Source organism: Amphiprion ocellaris, chromosome 21 (genome assembly GCF_022539595.1).
Source record: "Amphiprion ocellaris isolate individual 3 ecotype Okinawa chromosome 21, ASM2253959v1, whole genome shotgun sequence".
In the NCBI taxonomy this organism is placed as follows: domain Eukaryota; kingdom Metazoa; phylum Chordata; class Actinopteri; family Pomacentridae; genus Amphiprion; species Amphiprion ocellaris.
Genome location: NC_072786.1, coordinates 14,178,285 through 14,205,144, shown reverse-complemented (window position 1 = coordinate 14,205,144; position 26,860 = coordinate 14,178,285). Strand labels below are relative to the sequence as shown.

The 26,860-nt window shown below is 41.3% G+C and overlaps 1 protein-coding gene across 2 annotated transcripts in view; it reads left to right on the top strand.

The window, feature by feature from the left end:
* The first annotated feature begins 1,980 nt into the window (after window positions 1-1,980).
* The window catches only part of hgfa (hepatocyte growth factor a), a 29,825-nt gene continuing 4,945 nt past the window's right edge, over window positions 1,981-26,860 (top strand). The window contains exons 1-14 of one of the 2 annotated variants that reach the window (XM_023263301.3): window positions 1,981-8,424; window positions 13,763-13,925; window positions 14,091-14,203; window positions 14,833-14,947; window positions 18,735-18,877; window positions 19,042-19,162; window positions 19,345-19,463; window positions 21,472-21,643; window positions 21,799-21,950; window positions 23,143-23,236; window positions 24,403-24,542; window positions 25,949-25,978; window positions 26,204-26,312; window positions 26,400-26,474. In XM_023263301.3, the coding sequence (XP_023119069.2) occupies window positions 8,361-8,424; window positions 13,763-13,925; window positions 14,091-14,203; window positions 14,833-14,947; window positions 18,735-18,877; window positions 19,042-19,162; window positions 19,345-19,463; window positions 21,472-21,643; window positions 21,799-21,950; window positions 23,143-23,236; window positions 24,403-24,542; window positions 25,949-25,978; window positions 26,204-26,312; window positions 26,400-26,474 (1,610 nt within the window). In that variant the 5' untranslated portion in view covers window positions 1,981-8,360. The remainder of the gene's footprint in view (window positions 8,425-13,762; window positions 13,926-14,090; window positions 14,204-14,832; window positions 14,948-18,734; window positions 18,878-19,041; window positions 19,163-19,344; window positions 19,464-21,471; window positions 21,644-21,798; window positions 21,951-23,142; window positions 23,237-24,402; window positions 24,543-25,948; window positions 25,979-26,203; window positions 26,313-26,399; window positions 26,475-26,860) is intronic. The other variant, XM_035944927.2, reaches the window with a different exon arrangement.

Below are 26,860 nucleotides of genomic sequence, written 5' to 3'. Positions count from 1 at the left end.
CTGGCAGCCTAAAATGATGCTTCCATCATTCCAGAAGTCCCTGTCTCCAGCAAAGTTTTCCAGCTCTTCCTGGTGGATTCCAAGGTGTTCCAAGGCCAGATGAGATATGTAATCTCTCCAGAGAGTTCTCGGTCTACCCAAAGGTCTCCTAAATTTTGAACGTGCCTGGAATATTCCAAAGGTAAACACTCAGGACGTGTCTTAATTAGCCCAAACCACCTGAGATGGAATAAGGATAGACGGGTCAGAGCAGCATCAACACTATTTTAGGATTTCTACCAGACTGTCGTGATGAAGAGGACCCTCTTTGATTTACCAGATGCTTTGTATTCCAGCGCTCACCTGTGATCATGAGCCCCAGGTAATGACAGAAAGAATGGGGTTGTGAATATAAGCTTTCAAAATGAAAGGATGTCTGCTCCATGCCAATAAGTAATCCACGCTTACTTGACGACCATGAAAGACACATTTTCAACTCAACTTTTTACCCTAAGGATTTGATGAAAAACTGCAACATTTATCACCTGCGTGATTTTAGTAGTGCTGAATGCTCATCAATTAGAAGCCATTTGTCTTACTTTAATCAACTGGCTGTAGCACTCTTTTCTAAACAATGCTTTGTACTTTTAGGAACAAAAAATCTTTTGGGATTTAGGATACCTCCCAGAGGAAACATGATTACAATGAAGTTTTGCTGCCTTGAGGTATATTAGCTTGGCGCACAGTTCGAGCATGATCATTTAGTTTCCTTTATTTCATCCAGGGCGGGTGATCTGAGGAGATGCATCCCATTTGATGATTCAACTTTGGCCTGACATTCAGTCTTTTGGTCCAGTTCAGTACAATCTGGGACATTTCTCACACGCATCTTCTGTCTTCAGTGTGGTCATTTTGGCCTCCTGCATAAAGAAAGTCCTGACAGCAAACACTGAACAGTCAAAGCTCATCACCCAACGCAACTTCAAAACCAGACAAACCCAAATAGCTAAAATCCTGAATTAGAACATTGGTTTACTTAAGCTTTGAAAGTCTTTAAGTCTAATTAAGTCTACATCTTCCTCAACCTGCTGTGAAAAATCTGATTATTTAAGTCAACTGTGTCTGTGGAGCGTTTGGGCGGTCGTGAGCACGTTCACCAGCTATAGCTCGTGTTCAGGGTCCGACCTAATTGGATTTATGTGTGGGAATGTTTTCCAAAGCCACACTTGTGAAATACCTCCACATCTGCTGCCCATTAGCGGTGGACATAACACACAACAGAGAGAGGAAAGCCCCCAACGCCTTGATTCATTGGACTGCAGCTCTGCTTTTATTGCAGCGGAGGAAAAAGGTTCGCTGCTGCGTTTCAGCACAGCAAGCGCTGCCTTATCTATCTCTGTCTTTCTCCTCCCCTCGTCTCGATTTCAGTTGTTTTTCTTTGGTCATTTAATCCGTCCATCCACTTGCTGTCTGCTGGTCCCAACCTCTTGTTCCCTTTATGTCAGTCTTTCTGCAGCATGATCCTCAGGTGCAGCTATTTCTTCTTAGGAGGTTTGAACTCTTTCTTTCATCTACTACATTCTATCTCAACCTTCAACTTTCCTTACCTTGAATCACTTTCTTCCTCCTCAAGTCCATCCACCAAGTCTTTTTTCCATCTGCTGAGCCACCCCAGCCTCCCCACTCCTTTCGCTTCCGTGCCCAGTTCTCGGACAGTCATTTATCTATGTCAGTGGGACTTCCATTCTCAAACCTTTTTCCTTGTCACTCCCCAAGGCAAGTACGTCCTCCCGTTTCATCCCTCGGTGGGCATGAGGAGAAACTAGCAAGGGGGTCTGACAACCCCCTGACCCCTCATCTGTCATCTGCAAGGGAAAAAGCACCCTCCTAATTGGGGGGGAAAGCGTCGAGGGGTTGGGGGGCTGGTATGGAGGTTGTTATTCTAGTGTCGGGGGGGTCAGAGGTGAAAAGGGGGAGATCACACCGGTGATTAGCCTCCTTCATGTGCAGGAATGGAGGGAAGCAAGGACAAGGGGGGAGTGTTTGTTGGGCAGCTGGGGTGTAAAGTAATTAGAGGGAAACAGTTAAGGTCCTGCATTGAGAACAGTCAGTGCTGTTAATGATATCGCCCTGGGTCAAGGTGTGGACACCTGGAGGCTGATAAGGTGAGGGCAGGTTAAATCTGTCACAATCAGAAATAGAGTGATGGAGATATACGTAGTGATGCAATGGAAGTAAGAACTGTCCAAAAAGATTTAAACTTCAATACAAGATATTTGGCACACTAAGAGGGAATGTATATAGTCTAAATATGCATCCACAGTGTAATTTAATGCATTTTGTTGTTTGAGATTTGTGATTCTGGCCCTTTGAGCTACATTCCCCCAAATGCTCATGATGTCAGTAATCAGAGACTCGAAGCTGCCAGCTGGACAAGAACATCAGCTTCGTGTAAAAATGCTCAGAATCACACACGTTGGCATCGTGCTGTAAGGAGCAAGTGAGAAAACGAACCAAATGAGGCTGCACTTTGTGAATGCTGACAGGTTTTGGCCTCGGCAGCAGACAATCTCATAAACCTCCCTTCCTCCTCAAGTCCACCTGATGATGAACACAACCACCCATCTCTGCGGGTCTCCCTCCTCCACCTCCTCACTTCCCCTGTCCACACCTCTTTACGTGGCTCAGCAGGCCATGAAATAGATGTGTGTTTATGTAGGCATAAAGAGCAAGAGTAAAAAAGATGACAAAACAGACAAGCCACGTACTCACATTAATGGTCACAAAAATACAGCCTTTAAAATCACTGTGTGGAATTTTTACACATATTTAATACTGCAAGTATTCAGATTACTCAGGTGGTGTAAATTTTGTTCTTGTCAAATGAGAAAAATATGTGGCTTATTTCCACTAGCTTCTGGTTATGTATGGAAACCACCTAAAGCTGGGCAAACTAATATGTCAGCTGGAGCTGGTGGCAGCTTGGCATCAGCTGTATCTCCATATAATTGTCATGCAAATTTGAAGCAAACTTTTTAACAGAAATTTAACAAAAGGAAAATTAAATTACACCTCATTCCATTAACTGCTAATGAGCAAATAAACTTCACTACTTCTTGTTGTCAAGAGACGCCGCTATATGTTACGGTACCCATAGCTGTAATAAAGCAGTTGTTCACTGCTACAAAATCTCAAAGAAGCCGAAACAAACAAAACTTCAGCCATCTAGAAGAGAACAACAGAGAGAAGTCTTTGGGAACCATTTTCAATCAGGATTGTTGTAATTATTCTCTTATGTACGCTGGTATCAGCTGTGTTTCATGCTGTCTGGAGGTGAAGACAATGAAAGAAACAGTGAATCAGTTATAGGAGTTATATGTTTGCTCTGTCAGAGCTTATTCAGAAAAGTGTTTCCATTTCCTATGAAGTGCATTAAATCTTCAAAAAAAACACAAAATAACTCAAGCTTAATCTTCTAATTAGTGATGTTTTGTGCAAATTTTGGCTGTTTCCATTAACTTAACTAAAAATGCATTATGGAAACACTGCTAATGACATACAAGCTGCTTATCAATGTTTGGATTCCAACCCTGATGAGAAGTAAACATTTTATGTAAGGTGGACTCTTAAATTCTGGCAACATGATATGTTTCAGGACCGCACTTATAGGACCCTTGATTTTTACGACAACACTGCATATCAGGTTGGATGATTGCTAATGTGTGCAACTTCTGGTTTGAAGGTTGATTTTAAGTCATGGTATAAGTTTATGCCATCTAAAATGCCACATTGTATCCAATTACTTAGAGTTTTAAAGGTTTATTCCACCAAAATAGGCCTTTCTGTCAAACAACTTTTGGTACTGAAACATTATTTTCGTGCGTAAGGACTATCATAGTGTGCTTTTCACACTTTGCAAGCTCTCAAGGACTTTGGTGTTCAACTGAAGATATCAGAACAGTTTTTAATGTTGAACAAACCAATCTTGATTCACATTCGGTACTCATGCTATGATTGTCAGCCATCTTCATTAGAAAGGCAATTATTGCTTTATTAAAAGAATAGAATAGAATAGCTTTATTGATGTCATACATGATGCCATGATGAAAATATAAATGTTACTTCCTTTGTTATATAATTGTTGGTGCTGTCCTGAAAAATAGGAGTCCTAGAAATGGTTTCCTACAAATGAGGCAATAAAAATGCAGCCTTCTCTAATACAGACACATGCTACTTAATATTGGAGAAAGATCTATTGATATTTGGATAGTTGCCATGTGCCAGATTTGCCTCTCACACCTGCTGCCCCCTTTCTTCCATCTCTACTGCCTCTCCTTTTACCCCCGTCCTGTGCATGAGCACGAACATGAACTAGATGCAGTAACAGCGTTATGTGGATCTGTCCCAGCGACTTTGTTTCCCATTGACAGAGCCAGGGCGGTGCACGAACGCTGAATTTGACAGAAAAATGTATTCGACTAGAATCACATACTCCACCTTTAATGCCCTGGATACTCAAATGGAATATGTCAAGAACACGTTAGAAGGAACCTGCTCCTTGTTAGCTTAAAAAAAAAAGACTTCCTTTTGGAAATTCTTGCAGTTTCCAAGTGTCTTTTTGGATAGTGCAAAAGCAGAAATATCAAAATCAAACACTGTGATAAATTCATAACTAAATGGGTGGCAAAATTATATCTAATGAGCAATCATATAAGTTTCTTTTCTTTCATGGGAGCCCAACTTTATTATTTACTTAATTCTCAGTCTTTGTAGGTCCGATCCTCCCTCAGTTCTGCAGAAACACTGAGATTATTTATCGAACACAAACAAAAATATGAACATTAGCGTTATCTCTCTGGATACCTCTGATGACATTAGGCTGCTGGAATTTGCTACGGCTGATGCACAAATTAGCTGGAAAAGAAAATACTTGTGGTTTTGCTTTCCAAGAACTGAACCCTGTTGTTACTGCCGGTTATAAAATGTGTGTCAATTACACTGATGGCATCTTAAGATAGCATTTAGGTAAAGTGGCTCATCATTGCGATCCATCATAATGCTGCCAAACTTCCCATGCTCTAATTAACAACACTGCAGAATGACTGACAGTTTGGAATCCTCAGGAACAGGCCTGGAGTGAACAAAATAAATCGTGGAAGTTAATACTCCCTTCGCTTTGGTGTGTTATGAAAGAGCACTCCCACTTCCAACATCTTCTCCCTTGATGCATAATCATCTGTCAGACCTAACTTATTTACCTAAGGCTTGTGAAGCACATGGGACAGGGCGAGCTGTAATTCAAAAGGTACCAATCTACAGAAATTTGCTCCAAGACAGATTTTTCTAAGCGTCTGGATTTCCTCTTTGGGCTGACACTGATTGACGTTGCGAGTGTGATGTGTGTGTGTGTGGTGACCAGTGCCAGCAACACACACACACACACCTGTACACCTGCTGGTCTGCACACACGAATGCAGACCAAAGGGAGGAAAAGCGACCAAAGAAAAGCGAAATGACCTGCACGCGTCTTAATGAGGGAAGGCCGGGCGTCTGGCATTTACCTCAAACCAATTCTTCCTCCTGCTGCTCTCTCTGGAGGGCTTTAAGCCCGCCGCCCGTTAACGGCTGAAGTGTGGATTTCCTGTCAAATAAGGGTTAGAGCCCAACAAAAGTTCTGTACTCTAGTACCTAGTTAGGATCACTTCCAGCTGCCTCCATCTAAACACACACACACTTCATGTCTTACAGTGTCCCTATAGGGATTTATACTGAGCCTGTGGTGCTCAGCGTTGTCTTTATTGTGACCTTATTGTACCTTTATGATGCTTTAAACTCCTGTAATCAACCTAACAATCCTATAATAAAGATACAGGAGGTTATAAAGTTGTGTTCTCTGTGCTCTGTAGTTCTTAAGGCTTTACGAGATGTGCCACTGGACTATGCCATGACCATGTTTTTTCCCCTCATATCTCCGTCTCCTGTGGGGATTGTTTGAACAGCAGGACAAACATTCCCTCAGTCCCTGACAGATATTTTTCATCTTTGTCACGATTTGACTTTCATGAGAACAGCTGACCCTCTTTGAGAAAAGATGCTGTCTCATGATGTGGCACGGCACTGCATCACTAAATCGGGTTTGTGCAATTCGGTCTCATGTGTGTCAATTTATTGAGTGCATTAATCATAGGCGGAGGCAGCGTACAAGTTATGACACTGACTGGGAAACAGCCTATATTCCTGTCTCTGCCAGACATGATTGATCGAGTGGAGCCCTATCAAAACCCAGCGTTTCTTTGTATCAGTGGGTCCAGTTGGCCAGAGTTCAGTGTCAACAGTCTTTGCAGTTTTGATGTCTTTCTAAGGGACACTTCAGTGAGCTATTTTCTGCTGGTTGTGTGCCGTATAGGCTTCATGTCTGTGCACTTTGTCTGGTGCTGCATTGGGAATTTTGCAACTGGCAAATCCTCAGAGGATGCAATCAATACTTTGCGCCAAGTGCTCTTTGGCGCACCATGTAAAGAATCCCATCTGCCTTTAGAGCTGAGCCAAAGAGAGGCGAGTGAGAAGAGACAGAAAGAGGATCTTGTCAAAAAGATCCTGCCTGATGACCGCCAGCCCAACACAGGTCTGTAAGTTATTTTAATGGCCTTCTAGCACACGATAATGAAATAAATTGATGAAAACATACACTGTAAATACAATCTATAATTTCATAAAAATTTGTCCTTTTTATTTTATGGAACTAGATTGTGAGTTTACATATCTACTGTAATCTAATTTTAAAATCCTGTAACCTTGAAGAACCATAACATTTCAATTTTTTAAAGAAAACCGACATGTTTTATATATAAAGACTGTTAAAATATATTCTCAAATGCATCACAATTCCACAAATATTTCCTTTTTATTTCATAAATGAAACCATGTTGACACTATGAACATATTTGCAAAATTAAATATGATTAGTCACAGCTAACAGAAAATTAGGTAATTGGTTATGTGATTTTACATGTTTGTTAAATGAGAGTTACCTTATCATTACAGTTTTCACAACAAAAATGTTAAATTAATGTGTCTTTATCTTTACTGGTAATCCGTCAAAGTACTATTTATAACATTTTGTATTTGTGATCTATATATCTATCTATGTTTGTTCCATGATGGTCTCCCAAAGAGGGAGTCCACCGACTCACTAAGACAAGGTGTTGTTGCTTGTTGCCCACATCACTTTGGCGATATGAATGTATATGAATTTTGTGGTTGACGCATTCCAGCATTTCCCAACTCCTGTTGGGTTCAACTCGTTTGCATTGGTTACCCAGTGAAATACACAATTTAAAATTTTCTTATTTGTTTATTCAGGGCCTTAGCCTTAATATTTAATATAGTAAATTACATGGCTACCTCATACAACTGTGCTGGGTTTATCTGTAATATTTAATATACTCAGGTAAACTCACATCACAAAAACACTATAGGTCTTAACATAAATATCTAAACTTGTTTGTTGAATTTGAAGCACCAGTCTTTTTTCTCTGCTCTAAAGCAATCTGGGTCAACAGCTGCTGTTTAAAAATATGTTATATAAATCGCAGTGAATTTACTTTCCAAAAAGCCCCAGTGGTAATAGATCAGCTATCATAAAAGTTGAGAAAAAGGGAGTAATTGATCTGTTTAACAACAATTCATCAATTTTTTTTTTGCTTACAAATGTTATTAAGTTGTTTATAAGTGGATCAGATGGCAGCTCTTCACTAGTGGCGCAGAGGTTACTTAGTATGGTGTAGTCAAGTGGTTTATCTGATCAACTGAAGAGCTGGAAAAAAACAAGACAAGTAGATAAACTAAAACCAGAGAAAGCTTCTGCAAGCTGGCAACTTTTCTCCCTTCAAATTAATGGTTTCCAGCTGCTGCATAAAGTTTTGCTAAATTATTAAATCACTGTTTATAAATTACCATTTACACTTACAGATCCTTTATAAGGTGGTTCCGTTCTAAAAATGACTAATAAAATATAAAATAACCAGCACATATTTTCAAAATAAAAGAACAAACAATTGTGTGACAGTAGGAAGTAATGTAAGGACGTCAGACTGTTTCATCAGAAAATAAACCCCATGACTCACATCTGCTTTTATTTTGAAAACAGCGGCTAGAAGGCTTACTTAAACGCTCTGCAGAGCTTGACAGCAGTGAGGAGAGACGCTGACAGCGAGGAGCACAAACTTCAGTCAAAAGGGGGTTGAAACGAGGACGTGTGGGTTCTTGGACAAGTGGCATCTGTGTGAGGAAGTCTTCTGCTGATCATCAGCCGCTCTGGACTTCACACCGAGTCTGTCTCTCTCTCAATCCGGATTCTAACCTGCTCCAAACTTCTAACCATGGGGAAAAACGTATGGATTTACCAAGCTCTGCTGTGCGTTGTGGTCACTATCATGGACACAGGTAAGATTAAAGAGTTCCAGTGGATGTTAAATATGTGCATGAGCTGCAATTTCTGTAGGTTTGAAATCTGCTTGGTTTTCTTCTCTGGCTTTTGCGCAAAAATGGAGAAATATACAAGAGAAAGTCTTGGAAATTATAGTAAAAAAATAATTTTAAAAAAGCACCGAAAATGAAACAAGTTAGAAAAGTGGACAAACACTAACCCTCCTTTATCATTTTCTAATACAGGATTTTGATATTTTCTCATAGCTTTGAGTAAACAGTTTCTAAAACAAATGTATACACAGCTGTATCTAAATAATCATTTTTAATTACAGATTCTGACCTTGTGTGACATTGAATGAACTTGATCACAGGCCTGATCTTCCACTACTGAGCTTTGTGATAAGTCCACACCCACCGCTATTATTCTGTCTGGTAACTTTTAATGACTCCAGTGCGCAATAAAACCCTGAATGAAATAATTGAGCAGGTCGTCAAACTCCATTTAATGCCCCACGAGGTTCCATTATTTCACTTTACTAGCTGTTCTAATAGCAAATAGATCAAGGGATCAGTTGAGTGTGATTAACATTCAAATAATTAATCATATTTGACGGTCTACAAGTTTCTGTCTCCACATTAAAGTCGCTATTCCATCTGCGTAAAACCGTGCCAAAGCGCTTTTTTTTTCCTGAACGACATCTGCTGATGTTACTGCTTTGTCATTAAACCTTTTTATATAGGTCATGGTCATGTCAGTAATAGACACTCCTGCATCTGCTGGGCGGACGCCAGCTCCACAGAGGATGCCTTCCATGTTGTGATTTGGCAGCGCAGCATGGGGCGCACGCACGACCACCAGTCTTTTAAACGCATCCAAACGATCTCCGTGCCGCCGCCGCCGCCGCCTCCCACCCTGCCTCCTCCTTCAAGAAGCGCACATTATCTGGTGGCTTTCAGAGGCTCACATCCTGCCCCGCTGACATGTCACCGAGTAAAGCACTGAATCCACAGTTACCACCTCCAGAGGGTGCCGACCCTGACCTCTGACCGGCCAAGAGTTGGGGAAAGTAAAAAAGAAAGAAAAAAAAACGCGCGCCCCAAACTGTGGTATTCGTGCGTTTTTGTCCCGGTAGAGATAGAAAAGGTGTGTGCGTGTGTGTGATTGAGAGAGCGAGAGAGGAGGGGGGATTTAGTTGGAGGGGTGAGTATTGGGGGGGGGGCAACATCTGGCTGCTGAGCCCACTACCACATTTTGCGCTCTCTGAAGCAGATGTAATGTCTGCTTAATTCCCAGACAGAGGCACACCTTTAACCTGTGTCCCTGCACCAAAGTTTTTCCTCCACACTGCCTGAAAATCTATATTTTTTAGGATAATTGCTGTTACATGTTGACATATTGTTATCCAGGAAGGCAAGACTAAAACACTTATCCAGCTGACACTTTAGTTCTTCGCTCAAAGGCACCTCAGTGGAAGTTTCTGAGTGAGGTCAAGGTGTCACTCCTTCACCTTTTCCTATCTGCATTTTTCAAACCAAACTAGATACTCAGTCTTGTTCCTCTAAGCCATAGCTGCCTTTTCTCATTAAATCTCACCTCGCTCACTCACTGAGCACCTTTTATTATAATCTTCAACTTCAGCAAATGTTTGGGATTTGGAGATAGCAGGAGTCTGAGTGCAAGGAGAGGAAGAGACTAAGTGAAATCTAATTGAGCAGCCTGGCCAGACATCAGGGCTGGAACAACACAGTGATGAGTGCCAGATGTGGTCCAGTGGAGCCCAAACATTAATAACACGTCCTCCCCAAAAACCATTTTCGACCACGAGGAGCCTCTAAACGCTCCACAGTTTACAATATCCTAAGTACACACACAACGTCTTGTGTCGGCTCTTGGCACGGGAGCATGTAGCTGCAACTCGGTAGCATGAGATTTTCCTCGGTGATTTATATCGCACTTGCCCCTAATTATAAACTTAAAACTATTGCAACTAAACACTTACTGCAACCAAAGACGTCGCTGTCGCCTACAGAAACTGAATCTACAGTAGAGCTGCGCTCAGGTGAAGGGTGGGCTCTTAACTTTTTCCAGTGGGTAAAAATGAATGATTTGTATCACAGAGGATTTGGGCTTAAAATATGGGTTTGTCCTGCTTTTGAACCCAGTTGGATCACATATACATTATGCCACATCTTTGCAGTGATAGAATTTTCTTTTGATGTACTTCTTCCAAAGAAATGGCTCTCAACAAAGGCCCATAAATAAAGCAAGAATGAATTATAATGCACCTTTGACAGGTTTCCATTTTTCCACACATACTGTATATGTTTTCTAATATGTGTTAGGTGCCAACAGCTGAGAGATAAAATGTTGAACATAAAACGTTATTGTGTACTAGAAATTATGAGTGATGTTAAAGTTCTCCTGGGAAATAGGAATTCTTCATATTTTTATTTTTCCCCTCCAAAAAAGTCGCCCTTGTTGCTTGTAATGGAAAGGAATAAACTAAATGTTGCTGTTGTGAAACAGCAGGACCTCTCATAAGATACTACAGAGTCACGGATGCAGGATTTTGAAATAGGTTTCTGAAGGAATCCACGGATGCCTATTAAATTTATCTACAATAACATGAAACCATAGTAACACAAATACCACAAAGTAGTAAAAATTGATGGAAAAATCTGATTTTGGGCTCTTTCTGAAAGCAATAAAATATGAGATATGTTTTCACGAGCATCAAATCTCCAGCTGAGGCACTGCAGCCTGTTGACGGACGTCATTCTGTTCTCTTGGCTGTTTTCACAGTTCAACACCCAAACTGAATTTCTTTCAGGCACCTTGGTTTGAAGCAGGACTGCTGGGGGGCATTTGGAGCCAGGCTTTGATCCTGGACACACTTCATACTTGCTTTTCCGACACATGAACTAGCTCCTTCCTCAGCTGAAGCAATTTTTTTTCTGTCTAGAACTGCCTCGTGGCTGAGTTTGGAGAGGTTCAGACGTGCACAAAATGCTTCAGGGTGTTTCAGCAGGGTGGATGCTGACATGCCAACAAACACTGGGCTTGAAGGAAACCGTAGTTGAAGGATGCTTATATTAAATGCTGGCCACCTAGTTCAATGTACGACTGTGAAGTTGTTTAATGTTTCACCAACTCATCCATGCGCAAACCCAACTGTTCCAATGATGAAACTACCAGGAGGAAATTCAAGGAAAGATTCTCACCAGTTTGTGACATGTTGCACCATGTTTTCCACTGTTTCAGTAATGTTTAATTCTTTGTTAATGGAGATGCAACATTTCTGTTTAGATTCTCAGTCATCCAGGGCATGGTAATCAAAAAGCTTTAGTCGAAGGCAACTGGGCTTCCTGTTTTTGTTCTTGAAGACATCAAAGAAGCTTCTTTCATTCAAAATTGAAGACATTTCTTGGATGAGAGGTGAAACATTTTTTAGAACCAAAAAACTGAGTCCGGTTTCCTTCTGCTGAAGCTCTTGGCAAGATGGAACATGAAACCAAGAACCTCAGCCCAAACCAAACCAAACCAAACCAAACCAAACCAAACCAAACCAAACCAGGGATGTTGTTATGCTCCAACAACAAGCAACACCAATGCAGTGTTCACGTCACTGGCTGCATATAAAGATGGACAGACCTTTTGTGATGTCACCCATGGATTTTCTGAAGAAAAAAAGGACTGAGAATGCCCAGGTGATACAAAAATTAGCAAAGAGATGAAGCATGAGTGGAGATGACGTGTGCCATGGATTGACCTGTGACTGTACCCAACTTTCATTCAAAACAGTCACATCCTTAATTATGCAGAACTTTAAGCCTTAATGCAATTTAATTGGTTGAGTTCTGCAAAAATTCAACATCCATCCAACTGTATGAAAAGAAAGCTTAGCTACAGAGACCCAAACAGTTTTTTGTTCTGGGCTGTAAACATATTTATTTTTGCTGCAAAGTTGGACATTTTAACATGGGGCTCTATGGGGACTGACTCACCTTTAGAGCCAGCCTCAAGTGGCCATTCAAGGAACAGTTTTTGTCACAACATATGGTATGGCCAGTAAAGAAGAAGCAAATGATTAAAAAAAATAAAAAAAAAAAGTTTCAAGCATTCACATCACTAAACAACTTCTGACAGTCAGATATGTAAATACATAACAATTTTTAATTTGACAATTGTAGAATATTTATTCAATGTGGCTTTAATTAACATAGGTATGGACATGGCCGTCCTCATTTGTTGCCTGTTATTTTGTTGCCACTTTCATACTATTAATACTCTCTGAAATCCAAGCAGTGTTTGAGTGTTTGTTTGCTTGTATGTTTGCTCCTGCCACATTTTAGCCTACTGTGGGCTCATTGTTTTTTACCACAATATAAAGTTCTGCACCTCTATAGATCTACAGAACAACCATAGCTAGGTATCGAGAGAACTCACAAATGTCTTTTGTGAAGTATGATACAGTTATAATGACATAAATCCTAAAAAACATAAAACTGAATTAGAATTTTCTTAATTATTTATTTTACAAAATTTTAAAAATGGAATCAACATGTACAATATTTTCCCAAGCAACCACAGGTAACACCAACACTGGTAAAAGAATGGTGCTTCTACATTCTATAGATATTTTACTGCTTATCTTTTAAATTTCTTTAACTACCTGTCTCCTCTCTGCCTTATGTGAACACTGAGTGCCGGTCAGCTGACACTTTTGTCATGTAACTGTTAGTTGCAGCTAAGTCGCTAATGGCTTCTCTTCTTGTTTAATTTCCCCAAGGGAAATCATACATGATTATATCTACAACCATAGGAAAGTTGGAAATCCAACAATTCTGCTGTTTCTACAGCCTCTGGTGCTGATCAATTATGTAATTTTGGCAGTTTAAAAAAGAATATATATGTCTGTCAAACCTGCCGACCAGCAAATTTTGGAGTTCAGGGGGATAAATTCCAAATTGGAAACCAATCAAAGTTTTCAGGTCATACTTTCAACTTTAATGGTGACATGAATGGTACTTACAAATCACAAGCATGTGCGACAGCCCCAGATCTTCATGTTTGGGTTATCTTGTCTTCTCCTTTATTTAGAAGTTGATCACCTGCTAGCTGACGCCTACACTGACTACTCTGCTATAAAAGCTGATAATTTATATCTTCTTAAGCTATATTTGGTCAAAATAAACATACAATAAACATCTGCCCTTACTTTGAGGTACATTGTAAAAATACAACAACTCCTTAAGATACGGACCAACCATAATCAATCTCAACTCCTTGAAACATAACAATGAATCTAATGGATGCACAACCACATGCATGCTGTCTCCTCATGTCTTGCAGGTTTCTGTAGAAAGTCTCATCAGTTATTACAGAAGTATGAAAAGACCGAGAATTATATGCTGGTTTGCACAGACTGTCCTCAGCCCCCGTTGGTAAGAAACAGCCGCTCACAGGAACACTGTGCCCGAAAATGCAAAAAAGTCAAGAAAAACTTCAACTGCAGGTGAGCCACATTTCCTTTCTCTGTTTCCCTGAAATCCAGTGCAGGGTTTCTTCATGTCCACCCCCCCTTTGCTATGCCTCTCCTTCTGTGTCTCTCATTGTATTTACATATTTTTGCTGTTTATCATTTGTTCATCTCCCAACTACTTCCCGTGTGTTTCGACAGGGCTTTCAACTTTCAAAGGCACAACAGGAAATGCCACTTGCTTCCTTTTGACCGTTTCACCCACGGTGTGCAGAAGCAGGCCAACATCAACTTTACTTTGTATGAAAAAAAAGGTACAGGTCCCAATTTTCAGATGGCGCTGCCTTTATCCACTTCACTGTTCTTTTATTTCTCATGAGAACATTCAGGTGCAGGGAGGGATTTGTCCAGGCAAACCGTTTGTTGGTGTTTGTGCCTCTTGCGTCGGCTCCTCACTTTTTAAGGTCTTTGGTTTCTCTGTTGACACAATAAAAGCAACCAAGCCTCCTTGCCCTCGCCTGCTGTTTAATCACTCCTGCGGGGAGAGTCACACGCATAAACATGTAGCGGGCTTAAGAGGAGTGTAAACAAAAAAAACATTAATTGTTTACAGTCGAGAGGCGCAAAACCATCCTCAAGCGCTGGCTGTGGAATCTAGCACTTTAGAATTTACTGCTAAATTTACGAAAACTCCCCTCGGTGACATTTAATGAACTTTTCAGAGTTGTCTGTTTTGGGAACAACACACAAGCTGAGACGTGCTACACGCTCGCTGTAAAAAAGTCTCTCTGACCATACATGGGAAAATGTATTCCAGGTGGTCAAGGCGGATCAACTTTTAATTGCCTGAATGCTGTGTGTGAATTGGCACACTGAGAATACACATGGACAGCAAAATGAGAACATGAATGGACGTTTTAAAGTGTTTTTATGTCTTTCTTAGATTATATAAGGGAGTGCATCATCGGCACCAAGGACAACTACAGAGGGAGGAGGTCTTGGACAAAGTCAAACATCACTTGCCAAGCATGGTCTGATAACAACATCAATGAGCACACGTAAGTCCTCTTTTTCTAATACATAGGCCAGCAAAAGGTACATTTTTATATCAGAGTAGGGGATATTTATAGTGCAGCCACTCAACACCTTGAGGGTGTCTCAGCAGGACACCAGTTGTTGTTTATCGTGAGCAAAATGTGTTAATCAATCCCTTCTCATTCCCAGATCTTGTAGTCTTCAAAGCTTGCTTCTCTAATCTTCAGGCTTCCACCATCTTCCTGGATGCACCTTCTCGATCTCTGTGTCTGATACTGAGCAGGCCCCAGTGGCTGATTTATTGACGTTCAGTTCATCCTGTTGCACCTCAGGGGTTAAGGGAAGGTGGAGGCTCAGAGACAGTTGAGCGTTTATCCAGAGTTAAGTCAGATTTCTTTCAACACATGCAGGGATGTCCTCCCCAATGAGTTTTTTCATGCAGCTCTGTAGGCCATCAGGTGTATCCCAAAGATGTTTTCACTCAGTTAACAGCAAGGCAAGATCAGTGACTCTGCAAAGATGGAATCTGTGCCAGCATCTCATTAGCGGCGCTCATTAGTTACAAGATATTTTAACTGCGGCAGGGGAGGGGGAGACAGAGTAATAAGAGTTTGAAGAAGTGCAGGGTGAATAATAGGAGGGAGGTAGAATGAAAGAAAGAAGGCGCAAGGATTTATAGACTGAAGTCATGTTCTGTCTGATGTCCAGCTGAGCTCACACAGGCACAAGCATGCAGAGAGCAAACACAGGTTCCCCCTGCAATTAAAACAGATTGCAGTGTTGTTCCCCGCAGTCTGCCCAAATCCTGTCATCACTTTCCAGAAGCAGTTGTTCACATTAGGCGTCCTTTGTCATTGTTTATTTGACACGTGGTCCCGATAGAAGGGACTTCTGCTGTCCTGAGTTGTCAGCAACTTTTAACTTTCAAAGGGTCAGAGGGAGCTTTACTTAAGGGAGATTTAGTGCCACCATGGGGCTACCCAACATGGGACTGCCCCGCTGTGTGAGAATTACCACCATAATGAACCACGCACCATTTGACTTTCAGGTAACTATTATTTTCATGCTTGACCGATCACCATGGGGCAGGGGTGATTTCTCAGGAGGTTCCCTTCCAGGAATGGGACTTCCACCTGTTGGTCTATATTTAGGGCTTGAACCAGGGCTCTGAAAGAAGTGTGTATTGATGCCTGGCCAAGCGTGGAGAATGGAATGGAACATTTCACCTCATATTAATAATAATAGATAACACTGCCATCGTTTATCTACTCCTTTAGGGACATTCTTTTATTTTTCTACACTGGGCAGGCGTGGAGTACTTTCAGCTACAGAAACACACCCCTGCAGCTTTAATTTCATTTTTTATTTAAGGGAAAATTTTTGACATGTAGAGAAGAACACTCCATCTCTTTCTTCCTGGGAGTTAAGTGACAAGATTGATATCACTCTCATAGCTGGAGACCATGCAGATAGCTTAGATTAGCAGAAAGACTGGACACAGGAGGATACAGCTGTGAATCCAATCTGTTAATCTGTGAGTTTGAGATGTGCAGGTAGGCAGACTTTGTTCCATTTTTGCAGAGCCAGACTAAGCCAAGTCAAACAAAACTAACCATCTCCTGGCTGTAGCTTCTTAGTTAAAGCTGGGGTAGGCAGCACTATTTTGGCATCACTGGGCAAAAATTCCATACTAAAATTTCAACATATTGTAATATCACATCCTTCTACTCGGTTTTCTGGATTTAGAAAATCTAACCCGTGATGGTAGATGTCAGTTGAACACAGGACTTTTTACCAATCAGATGAAGCAGCTTAAATAACAGCTAAGTCCGCAGTAAGATCAAGATGCAGGGGTGCAATGGGTGAGATGGGAGACTTTTAGGTGGGAGTATGGGGTTTGAATCCTGGGTGAAGCCACAAATATATGTTGACTTTTAGCTGGAGTACATTTAAGCATCTTGAGCACATTTTCCTGATTTCTCTCTACTGCAGTTTTAATAGACAAAGATAAGAGAGCCTTTAAGCTTCTCCTCAAACTCTTGTAAAGGATGCGAATAAGCAAATTTCCTTAAATTTCTACTAGTTCCTTTTGATCACGGGACACAGTCAAACCCTACTTCCAAAAATCATTATTAATCTATCCACTTGTATCTGCTTGTCTTTATCCCTGAGTACTTTCTTCCATTGGATGCTGTAGCATTAAAGCATGACATTTGTTCCACCAGGTGTGTATGACTAGTGATTTTGCAGCAGTTCCTTCAAGCCTAGATTTCATCTTTAGTGGTATCCAGAGTCTAGCCAATATGTTAAGTCGACCCAGAGAGCAAAGCCTGTGAGCATAGTGTCTGTCTGCGCTCCAATGGGAACAGACTTTGGCAAGGAGATGAATAACTGGCCAACATCTGTTAGCACAACATCATTATGGCTAACTTGCTCCCATGCTGCAGCCTTTTACGGAGTCTCACCAGATGCAACCTTTTTTCTTTTTCTTTTTTTTTTTTTTTTTTTTGCAAAGCGAGGAACCTTGTAATTCCATTTTTGAATTAAGGATAGTGTGTTATGATAGAAATACAGTCTATTGAGGTTGTGAGTTACACACAACAGATGTGAGTTTTGGCCCCTGGCATAATGCTGCTTTGGAGAGGAACAAGTGTTTTCTTTTACGTACGTGCATAAGGGAAATGTTGCTCTTAGACTTAACCTTGTTATATTTTGACACATGTAGGTATGGTTGTATGGTTGGAAGGTCTTTCTGACTTAAATGCCTGAGATTTCTTCCACCTTTGAGCTGAGTGATGTTGTGCATTATTGTAGAAACCTTGCGTAAGCCACTTGGGCCACAGAGAGGGGGGCGGAGCAGACTCCCCCAAGAGTCATTGCCTGGGGTAGAGTGTTCAGACAAGCTGTTGAAGGGAGGGTGGACTGTGGCTCTTTTTTCTTCCTATTTTTTGTGAATGTTTTTTCTTACATCATCAGTTAAACAATGAACTCCCGCCTTTTGCTCACTCCATCATTCTCTCTTTTTTTTTTTTTTTTTTTTTTTTTGCTTTGGTACAAAGTGAATCACTTGACTTGTTTCTTTTCACCCTTCGTCTATGCCCAAAACTTATGTCTCTCCTCACTGTGGGTGGGAGAGGGACTGTGGTCAGCATGGATCAGGGGGTGCTGACATGCCAGCTTTTCATCATCCTGCCACGACAGAAGACAAATTTCACAGACTGTCCATTTAGTCCAGGGATCCCATGACGCTCCCCTTTGTTGCAGTCCATTTGTTTGGACTAGCCAGGTTCAGCTTCTTACAGTCTTCTTAGAGCTAACGTGATGTAGCAGACGACAGGGAAGGATTAAGTTTAAAGGCGTTCAAAGGTTGCCAGCAAAGGACCTGCTTGGATGCCTCCAAGTGGTCCATAGCGTTGTTCTGTGCTGTTGGTGGTTACTGTGCTGTGACAGTCTGGCTGCTTCACACTTGAGGGAGTTGGGGATATGGTTGCAACAAGTGAGGCGATCATGCAAAAGGTGCAAACCTGAAGAGAAGAAACATATTGATGACCTACTTTGCATATGAGTACTATTACTGATCATTCTAGGATTTAAAATGTAATCTGGTCCCGCTGTAGGCACTCGCATTTCAGAGTGAGATTTGCATCTTAATGTAAATGCCCTGGTTTGTTATTGAGATCACTAGCAGACAGGTACAGTACTGTATATATTACTGGAGCAGCCAAGTGTGCAAGTACTCGGGGATATTTATTTGTACAGCTTTACAGTATCAGCTAACACATTCAATAACGTCTGTCTACTCCCCTGTAGGTTTTATCCAGACAGGTACCCGACGCAAGATCTGAGGGAGAATTTCTGTCGAAATCCCAACAACGATCCTGGTGGTCCATGGTGCTACACCACCGACCCCAACGTACGAGCTGAGGAGTGTGGCATGCCACAGTGTTCAGAGGGTAAAATATTACTGGACATTATGATTCAGCAAAAATAAAGCAAAAACTAAAAGGCCAATGAGCGTTTAATCAGTGTTCATGTGGTTTATTTCTTTCTACAAGTCATAAGTTTTGTTTGCATTCTATTTAGAAAGTTTTTATAACTGTTGCTTGTTTGTTGACAGAAGTCTGCATGACTTGTAATGGGGAGGATTACCGGGGCAAAATGGACCATACAGAGAGCGGCAAGGAGTGCCAGAGATGGGACTCAGTGAGGCCTCACAAACACCACTTCCAGCCCAAAAAGTAAGCTGCAAATCACACAGAAATCTTTCTCACAGACAATACCAGCACACACCCATGACAGATGCTTAAATAAATGATGCTAATACTCCAGAGAGGTAGACCTCACCAGTTACTATGACTTACTTCTGTCTCTGCTATTTTTTTCCTTTCCTTTGTATCCTCTCTGTCCCTTCTCTCGTCAGGTATCGGGACAAAGATTTAAAGGACAACTACTGTCGGAACCCGGATAATCGTCTCCGTCCCTGGTGCTACACCATGGATCCCAAAACTCCATGGGAGTACTGTAACATCACCATGTGTGGTAAGGGCCTACGCATTGTGTATACTCTGGGCTTTGTGGAAAATGTGTTCAAACAGATTAACAGAAGACCTAATTATTGTTTTACTTCGATTCATGATTCTGTAGGTGGTTTTTCTCAACATCTATTACCCTTACAATCTTATGCCAATGTGTCACACAGTTAGGAATCTGTTTGAAATTTAGAAGTGGACATGATGATGATGGAGGATGCTTTGGTTTTTGGACTGACAAATGGTGGTTTTGTATCACCATCAAGTTGTGCCAGGAGATTTGTTGCATACAGGACTTTAGTGGTTTTGGGGTACTTGTGGTCAACTGAGTACAAAAGCTCTCCTTCTTCCCTGCAGAGTCGCATAAGACTTTTGTTTACCCGACTGGATGTTTTATGTGGTGTTTGTCTTCAAATCCTTTTACCTCAACAAGGAAGAGTAAATAGGTTGTTTGTAAAGGGGAAGGTCTGACTTCAGAGAGCCAGAAGTGTTTTACTGAGGACAGTCAGGGCTATAAAATGAAGGATAACAATAGAATCTACTATACAAAGATGCCTCACATAGGCACTGGAAGGTCTAATCGTTGTTCTAGTGGTGTGAATGTTGCTTTTGAAATTGTGACATATGTAGACAAATTAAAGAAAGGTCCTGAATTAATGTGCGAAGAGAAAACCAATTGCAGATGCTTCCTTACGGGGCTCAGGGGGTCAATGAATGGTTTGATGAACACAAAAATGATGTGAATCATATGCTACAACTCTGACAATCACCAGATCTCAAACCAGCTGAGCAGCAACGGAGCGACATGTTAGACAGCACACTCCTCCACCATTATCGCAACACCAGATGAGGGAATATCTTTAGGGAAATGGTGGGTTTTTTTTTTATCTGAAAAAGAAATGAAGATATCATGATTAGAAATTGAGATGGACTTCTTTATTGGTTTTGGAACAAAAACCCCAACGGATAAATCAGTAATGAAACTGTCAGTCATTAGTTGCTCCACGTGACTCATGTCACAAATGGCAGCATCTGGCTGAGCTGGAGTTTAGATAACTTTTGCCTTCATTTGTAATATGAAAGACAGAGGTAAAGGAAAAACGGTGGAGAGCAAAAAGAGGTCATGCCATTTGAGAATATTTTCATTTTTTTGGAGAAAGTGTATTGAAATATTCCCACATGGACGCCCACAAACACAGGGAGCATCTCTCTTTGTCTCTGTCAGACACATACACACATGCACTTTACAGTACAGGTTATGATTTACTGCGAGGGTGGAGGATCTGCATTTGTCCAGATGTGTGTATCCCTCAATGCCTGCCCTCAGAAAGATAAAAACCACTGACCTGTACTACACAGTGCACACAGACACTGGCATGCATTACATCAAACCGAAGAATCCCTCTTTTCCACCCGCCTTCTCTTTTCGGCCTCAAAACATTCCCTTGCCTCCTCCATCTTCTCCCATCTCATTTGTCAAAGGCTAAAGAAACAGAGACAGAAATCCGGAGGGGAGAAGTTGCTCCCTATGAACTGCTACCCCTGTGCTGCGAAAAAGCAGAATTCCATCTGAAGATGTTTGGAATAGTTTGCCAGGGGATGAAGTTGCCCAAGCCAGTCCGGGCTGGATGTGATATCTTTCGTTGGACTGCAATAAACAAATTCCCCAGAAACACAACTGTGTAGAAGTGAAGGTATAAGTATGATGATTGTAACAAAGCTGTTGCTGTCAACAAGCTAAACAGCTCCTTATTGTTGTGGATGTCCTAATGTGCAAGAAAGTAGGGCACCAGTGTTATGAATACAAAGAAAGTTTCCTATCACAAAACGAGCCGGGGGGAGAGCTACTGTTTTTGATCATCTGTCTCTATGTTAAACATGACACATTCTTCTGAGGATTAAAATCTCCCTCCTTCTCTCCCTCCCTCATTCCTGCCTCCACTTTTTGCACCTCACTTTTTCACAGATTTTCCCTTTTTTCTTCAGCTTCCCCTTACTATTATATCTTCCTGTTGCAGACTCAGACCCCAGCGAAGACGCTGATGTCAACATAACGACGTTCTGCGTCCAGGGAAAGGGCACAGATTACCGAGGCACAATGAATGTCACTCCAGAGGGGGTGACGTGTCAGCGCTGGGACTCTCAGTTCCCCCATAACCACTCCTTCCTTCCTCAGAACTTCAAGTGCAAGTGAGTAATGTTGTTTCATAGCTTGGATTCAGTTCTCTCTGCAGCATCAAGGAGAGGATTTTGTTTATTACAAATGCCTTACGGAGGAAGGCATGTGAAATTTGCTAACGTTGCTTTTAAAAATACAGTCATCGGCACCATCATTTCAATTGTAGTTTGTGTGTGTGTTATAGAGACCTCAGAGAGAATTACTGCCGTAACCCGGATGGTGCAGATTACCCATGGTGCTTCACTACAGATCCGAATCAGAGGATAGCCAACTGCACCCACATCCCCAGATGTGATGCAGAGGACACACAAAAAATAGGTAAAAACATCCATTTCAAAGGAAAAGTGCAAAATTTTGGGAGTGCACTTATTTGCTTTCTTCTTTTGAAATACATTTAACAATAAACAGCACCCATGTCTGTTTGTTAAACGTGTAGATACAGCCAGCCACCTGTTAGCTTAGCATAACATTTAGAACAAAGGAATAGTAGTGAGCCAGGCTATTATTATTATTTTTAAAAATCTAGTTGTCTATTGCTAAAGTTCACTAATTAACATGCGCATTTTGTTTGTTTGGTCCATATGGAAACAACAGTCTAAAAACAAGTCAGAGCTTTGTTGTCACTGTACAGTTGCTGAGTAACCAGTGGATGCTCGTTTAAGGTCATGGCCACAAAAAAATTAGCCCACGCCTTAAAACCACAACGTGTTGTTATTATATTTTGGTTTTGTATGAATCAAAGCATACTGTATACAGAGGTGTGGAGGTTCTTACCATCAGGCCTTCAGATCCAGGCTAACTGCTTCCCACTAATCCCAGTTTTTAGTAGTTAATGACAGCAATTTTCTCACAAAGCTCTTGCCAAAAGCATATTTCCCAAAATGTCAAACTATCCCTTTCCGAGTCCCAAACATCCAACAAATGGCACGTATTGTGATAATTACTAACAAATTTCCATGTTGTTGCTTGAAAAACAAAATGCTAAACCACAGATGATTTAAAAGACTTGTCATGTTTGTGCAAAGTGGGATTACACAGACACTTTCTATGTTGCTCTCGTAGGACTGAGCCACTTGGCAGCGTGCTGCCCAATGAATTCCATTTCATGGAAGAACAACAACACCAGACTTTGGCAAGAGTGTTCGCTGTCATTTCCCATGTTTCTCTGCTTTACATTTCAGAAGACCACACGTGTCACAAAGCAGCCAGTCGGTTTGTTACTACAGGCTGATTCTGTTTAAGAACAGACGTAGTGAGGTTTAAATGTTATATTATATATGAGACCCACCAGTTACACCGAGGCCCTCAACGTTAAATTGATCCAAACCACAAAGAGTAGCACACACCCAATTCCCTTCTTTGTGTCTGCGAGAGCATGAAAGTTTCTGTGAGTATGCCCACTTACTGAAGCCATTTAGGTGTTTGAAAAACTGCTGGGCTCAGTAATTCTCGGCACTCCTGGGAATATTTATAGTGTGGTCTAAAATAACATTTCCTTGCTCTTCCTCAGAGTGTTATGAAGACATCGGAGAGATGTACCGGGGCACTTTATCCACAACTCGATCGGGGATTCCCTGTGCGGACTGGTCGCATCACATAAACAGGTAACAATTTACACTGCAGAGATTTTTATTGTGTTGCCCCTCTTGCTAACCCCCAGTCCAGCTGCAGCTGTCCTGAGAAACACTGTTTCCTAGGGAGACTGACATTCTTTTCAGCTCAGTTGATGAGTGTTTGTTGAAAACTTAGCTCCTATTGCCTTGTGAAAATCCCTTTCATATGAATGAGGCTAAGTAGTGAAAACAAACAGCAAGAGGAAATCGGGGGGTTCCTTGAGGGTCAATAACAGGTCCAATTATTATCCATCTAACTGACTAGAGGAAACCCTGGGGTGCTCTGAGAGTGACCCATCCTGACGGGGAGGTTGCCCGCTCCACGGCTGTTACTTCATGCCAAAGTCAGGCTGTTGGAATAACTTAATTTACAGGAATTTTAAAAGCCAAAATGGCGCAGACAGATGGACATGTTCCAGAACCGACCCCTGACCCCAGGAAGTGCTTTCTGAGGAAAGTAGATCAAAGCCAATCAGCTCCCTCGCATAGACTGCAGCCAGCAAGTCTACCCTGCTCAAAGTCAAGGGTCATCCCAGGGAGAACCGCGGAGGGCTACAGCTTGTTTAACATTCTCCTGGGAAGCGGTATTATCTTCATTCACTGACAAATTGTTGCCCATCACTAAGTATTATTTTTGCGTGCGTGTGTCCTAACTCCTACCTAGTAATTGCTTTTCGGGGATATTTTGGATATCTGAGAAGATTACGTTTAATTCTCGTAGAGCCAAGTGGAACGTTGCAAAGAGACACCGCGATTAGATGTGAATTCCTACCAATCGAGAGCACAACCAAATCGTTCCATGGAGGATGTGGCTCCTGTTGGTCTGAGCCCCGCTGAATGCTTAGACTGCATACTTTCATACTCCCATGAGCACTCTTCGCAAAACTCTGTTTCCTTCTACGGGCTCTGTGCAGCAAATGCAGAGGACTCATTGCACTATAGGAAAGCCAGAGTCAGACTTTCCAGGCATACTTACGATGCATACGCGCTATGTGTGCGTGACAGTGTGTGCGAAGGTCCATGTTAACACAGGCTTGTGTGTTTTTAGAGGGTGAGAGTGTGTAAATCTTTATGAGACGTGACCCAGTGTTAGTTCTGATACACTGTGTGCAAAATAACAAATGGAATATGAGAATCTGTATTTGTGTGTTTTACAGTGGGGATTCTCACTCTACAGTATCCTATGTAGGGCTGGAGAAGAACTACTGCCGGAACCCAGACCGGGACAAGCATGGCCCCTGGTGTTACACCAATCCAAATAATCGCTTGGCCTGGGACTACTGCAAACTGAAACACTGTGAGTGACGTAAATAAGCTCGTATCCTCTAATGTCCAACTCTCTAAGTAGACACATCTGTGTTTAACTGAGGAAAGGGGTTATGAATTACGCACCTGATGCAGTTTTTCAGTCATCTTTTAAAGCTGCAGAAGCCAGAAATATGGGGAAAAAAATAAATGAAAAAACAAGCAGAAATTGAAAATATACAGCTCTCCCCTCTCTGTTCTAAGCCCCTCAAAACCAGACAAGTACGCACTTTAAACATGCAAAGATAGTCAAGATAAAAGTCAACATTCATATGTGTCTTCACTCAGAATTTAAAACCCACGATCAGTAGTGAAAGTCCTCCACCTCATCCTGCTGTCACAGTAGACTTTATTGCTATTTATTTTACCTCACCTGCTCTAAAAAAGTGAAGAGACCTGTGACTGGCTAAAACCTCCCATCACAGGATTGATTTTCTAAAGGCTCAAAACGTAGCATCATAACACCTGTACAACCACAACATTTCATCTTTACTCATCATTTTTTGTCCGGACTAAGGAGATATAACGTATAAATGAGTTTTAAAGGTGCTTGTAGGCATATTTTTCTGCCAGAGAGACAGGCTGACTTTTCCCTCTGTATTCAGTCTTTGTGCTAAGCTAAGCTAGCTTCCTGATAATAGTTAAATAGTCTTTGAAAACCAGGTCAGAAATGTTGTTCACTTGTCCAAAAAATGACAGTTTGTTATTAAACCGAAAGGGGCTGAAGATGACATGATTCCTTTACATCTACAACTCAAAGGTTAAAACTTCATGGGTCTTTCAGAGTGTTCAAACAGGACTTCTGTAAAAGCATGTAATGGCAGAAGAGGACTGTTTGTTGTCTGTGTGTAGAGCAGTGAAATACCACAAGTGCTTTAGGTTTGCAGCCTTTGTTGACTTCAACTGAAATGTCATAACTGTGTTTTTACACAGCTTGCCTGGTGGCTTACGTAATGTTAGCTGTGGTTTTGTCCAGTTGGCAGAGAATACACGATGCTCAAACAGCAAACAGATGCGGGTCTCTGCTGCCATCCTTTTATTTGAGAAAACACACACTCGGACCGCTGGACCCAACATTTTCTTTGGCTGGTTTCAATCTGGCTGTGCTGAAGAGCCTCTTTTGAATGGCCGCACAATAATTTCCATAATGTGAAACATGTCTTCCGTGAAGTTTTTGAGGTCTTGAGCAAATTTATTTGCTGCGCTTGCTGACAGTGATAGCTTCCAACAATGATTCAGATGCAGAGATAAGTCTTTATAAGTATAAAAGGTTGTACTTTTCACTGAGGTTTAAGACTTAGTGTGTCAATGTATGGTCTGTAGTGGTCTGAATTATTTCTTGCTGCTGTGTGCTGTGGGGTCTCTTCTTACTGTTGTGCTTTTCTTTGCTTCTATCAGGTGAATCTACAGTGGCTTCTCAACCAAACAGTGAGTAACGTTTTTGCTTTTGAGGCTTTCACCTTCCTCTTCTTATCTCTGATCTAATCCCTTTTCCTTTCGATGTTTTTCATCAAATCCTTCTGTTGCTATTTACCTGGCTAAACAAATTATATTTTATGGCTGCCTTTGAAATTCTAATAAACATTTTTCCATTGAAATGTAAAAAATATGCATCCATCGAACATACAGCATCAAGTATATCTCCTTGTTTAGGTCTGACAAGGCCCAAGATCTCCTGCTTTGTCCATATAAACACCAGAATAGTTGGAGGACATCAAGTGCGGGGTACAGATGGCAGCTGGGTAGTAAGCATCCAAAGAGAGTAAGTCATTTTTTTATGTGCATTTTGTTTCAGAATATCATTTATGCAAAGTTATGTAATGAATAAAATCATCTTACTTTTCTTTAGGAGGGTTCATTTGTGTGGCGGCTCATTGATCAGAGAAGACTGGGTTCTGACAGACCAACAGTGCTTCACTTCCTGGTAATATTCCACCTTCTGTTACTTCCTCATGTTCTCCGTTTGACTTAAATCTGCTCCTAATCTTTCAAACAGGCCTATTTTGCTGTTTCTGTTTAATATTGTTCAGAGCGAACATGCACGATGCAATCTGTTTACTGGAAGTTACATACTCCCAGACAGACCTGCCTGAAGAAACGGACAAAATGTTTTAGACTGCACATCTGTTTAACTTCTGCCAGTCATTTTGTGCATATGATATCACAGTATCACTGCAGTCATCTGCAGCAGTAGCTTTAATGAAAAGTACCCTATGTCTGAGCATACTGAAAATATTACATATGGAGTAGATCAGCAGGTTGCGTTTGTAGTGTAGTGCTCCGGCTTGTTTTTTTTCCAGCTTTTCTACC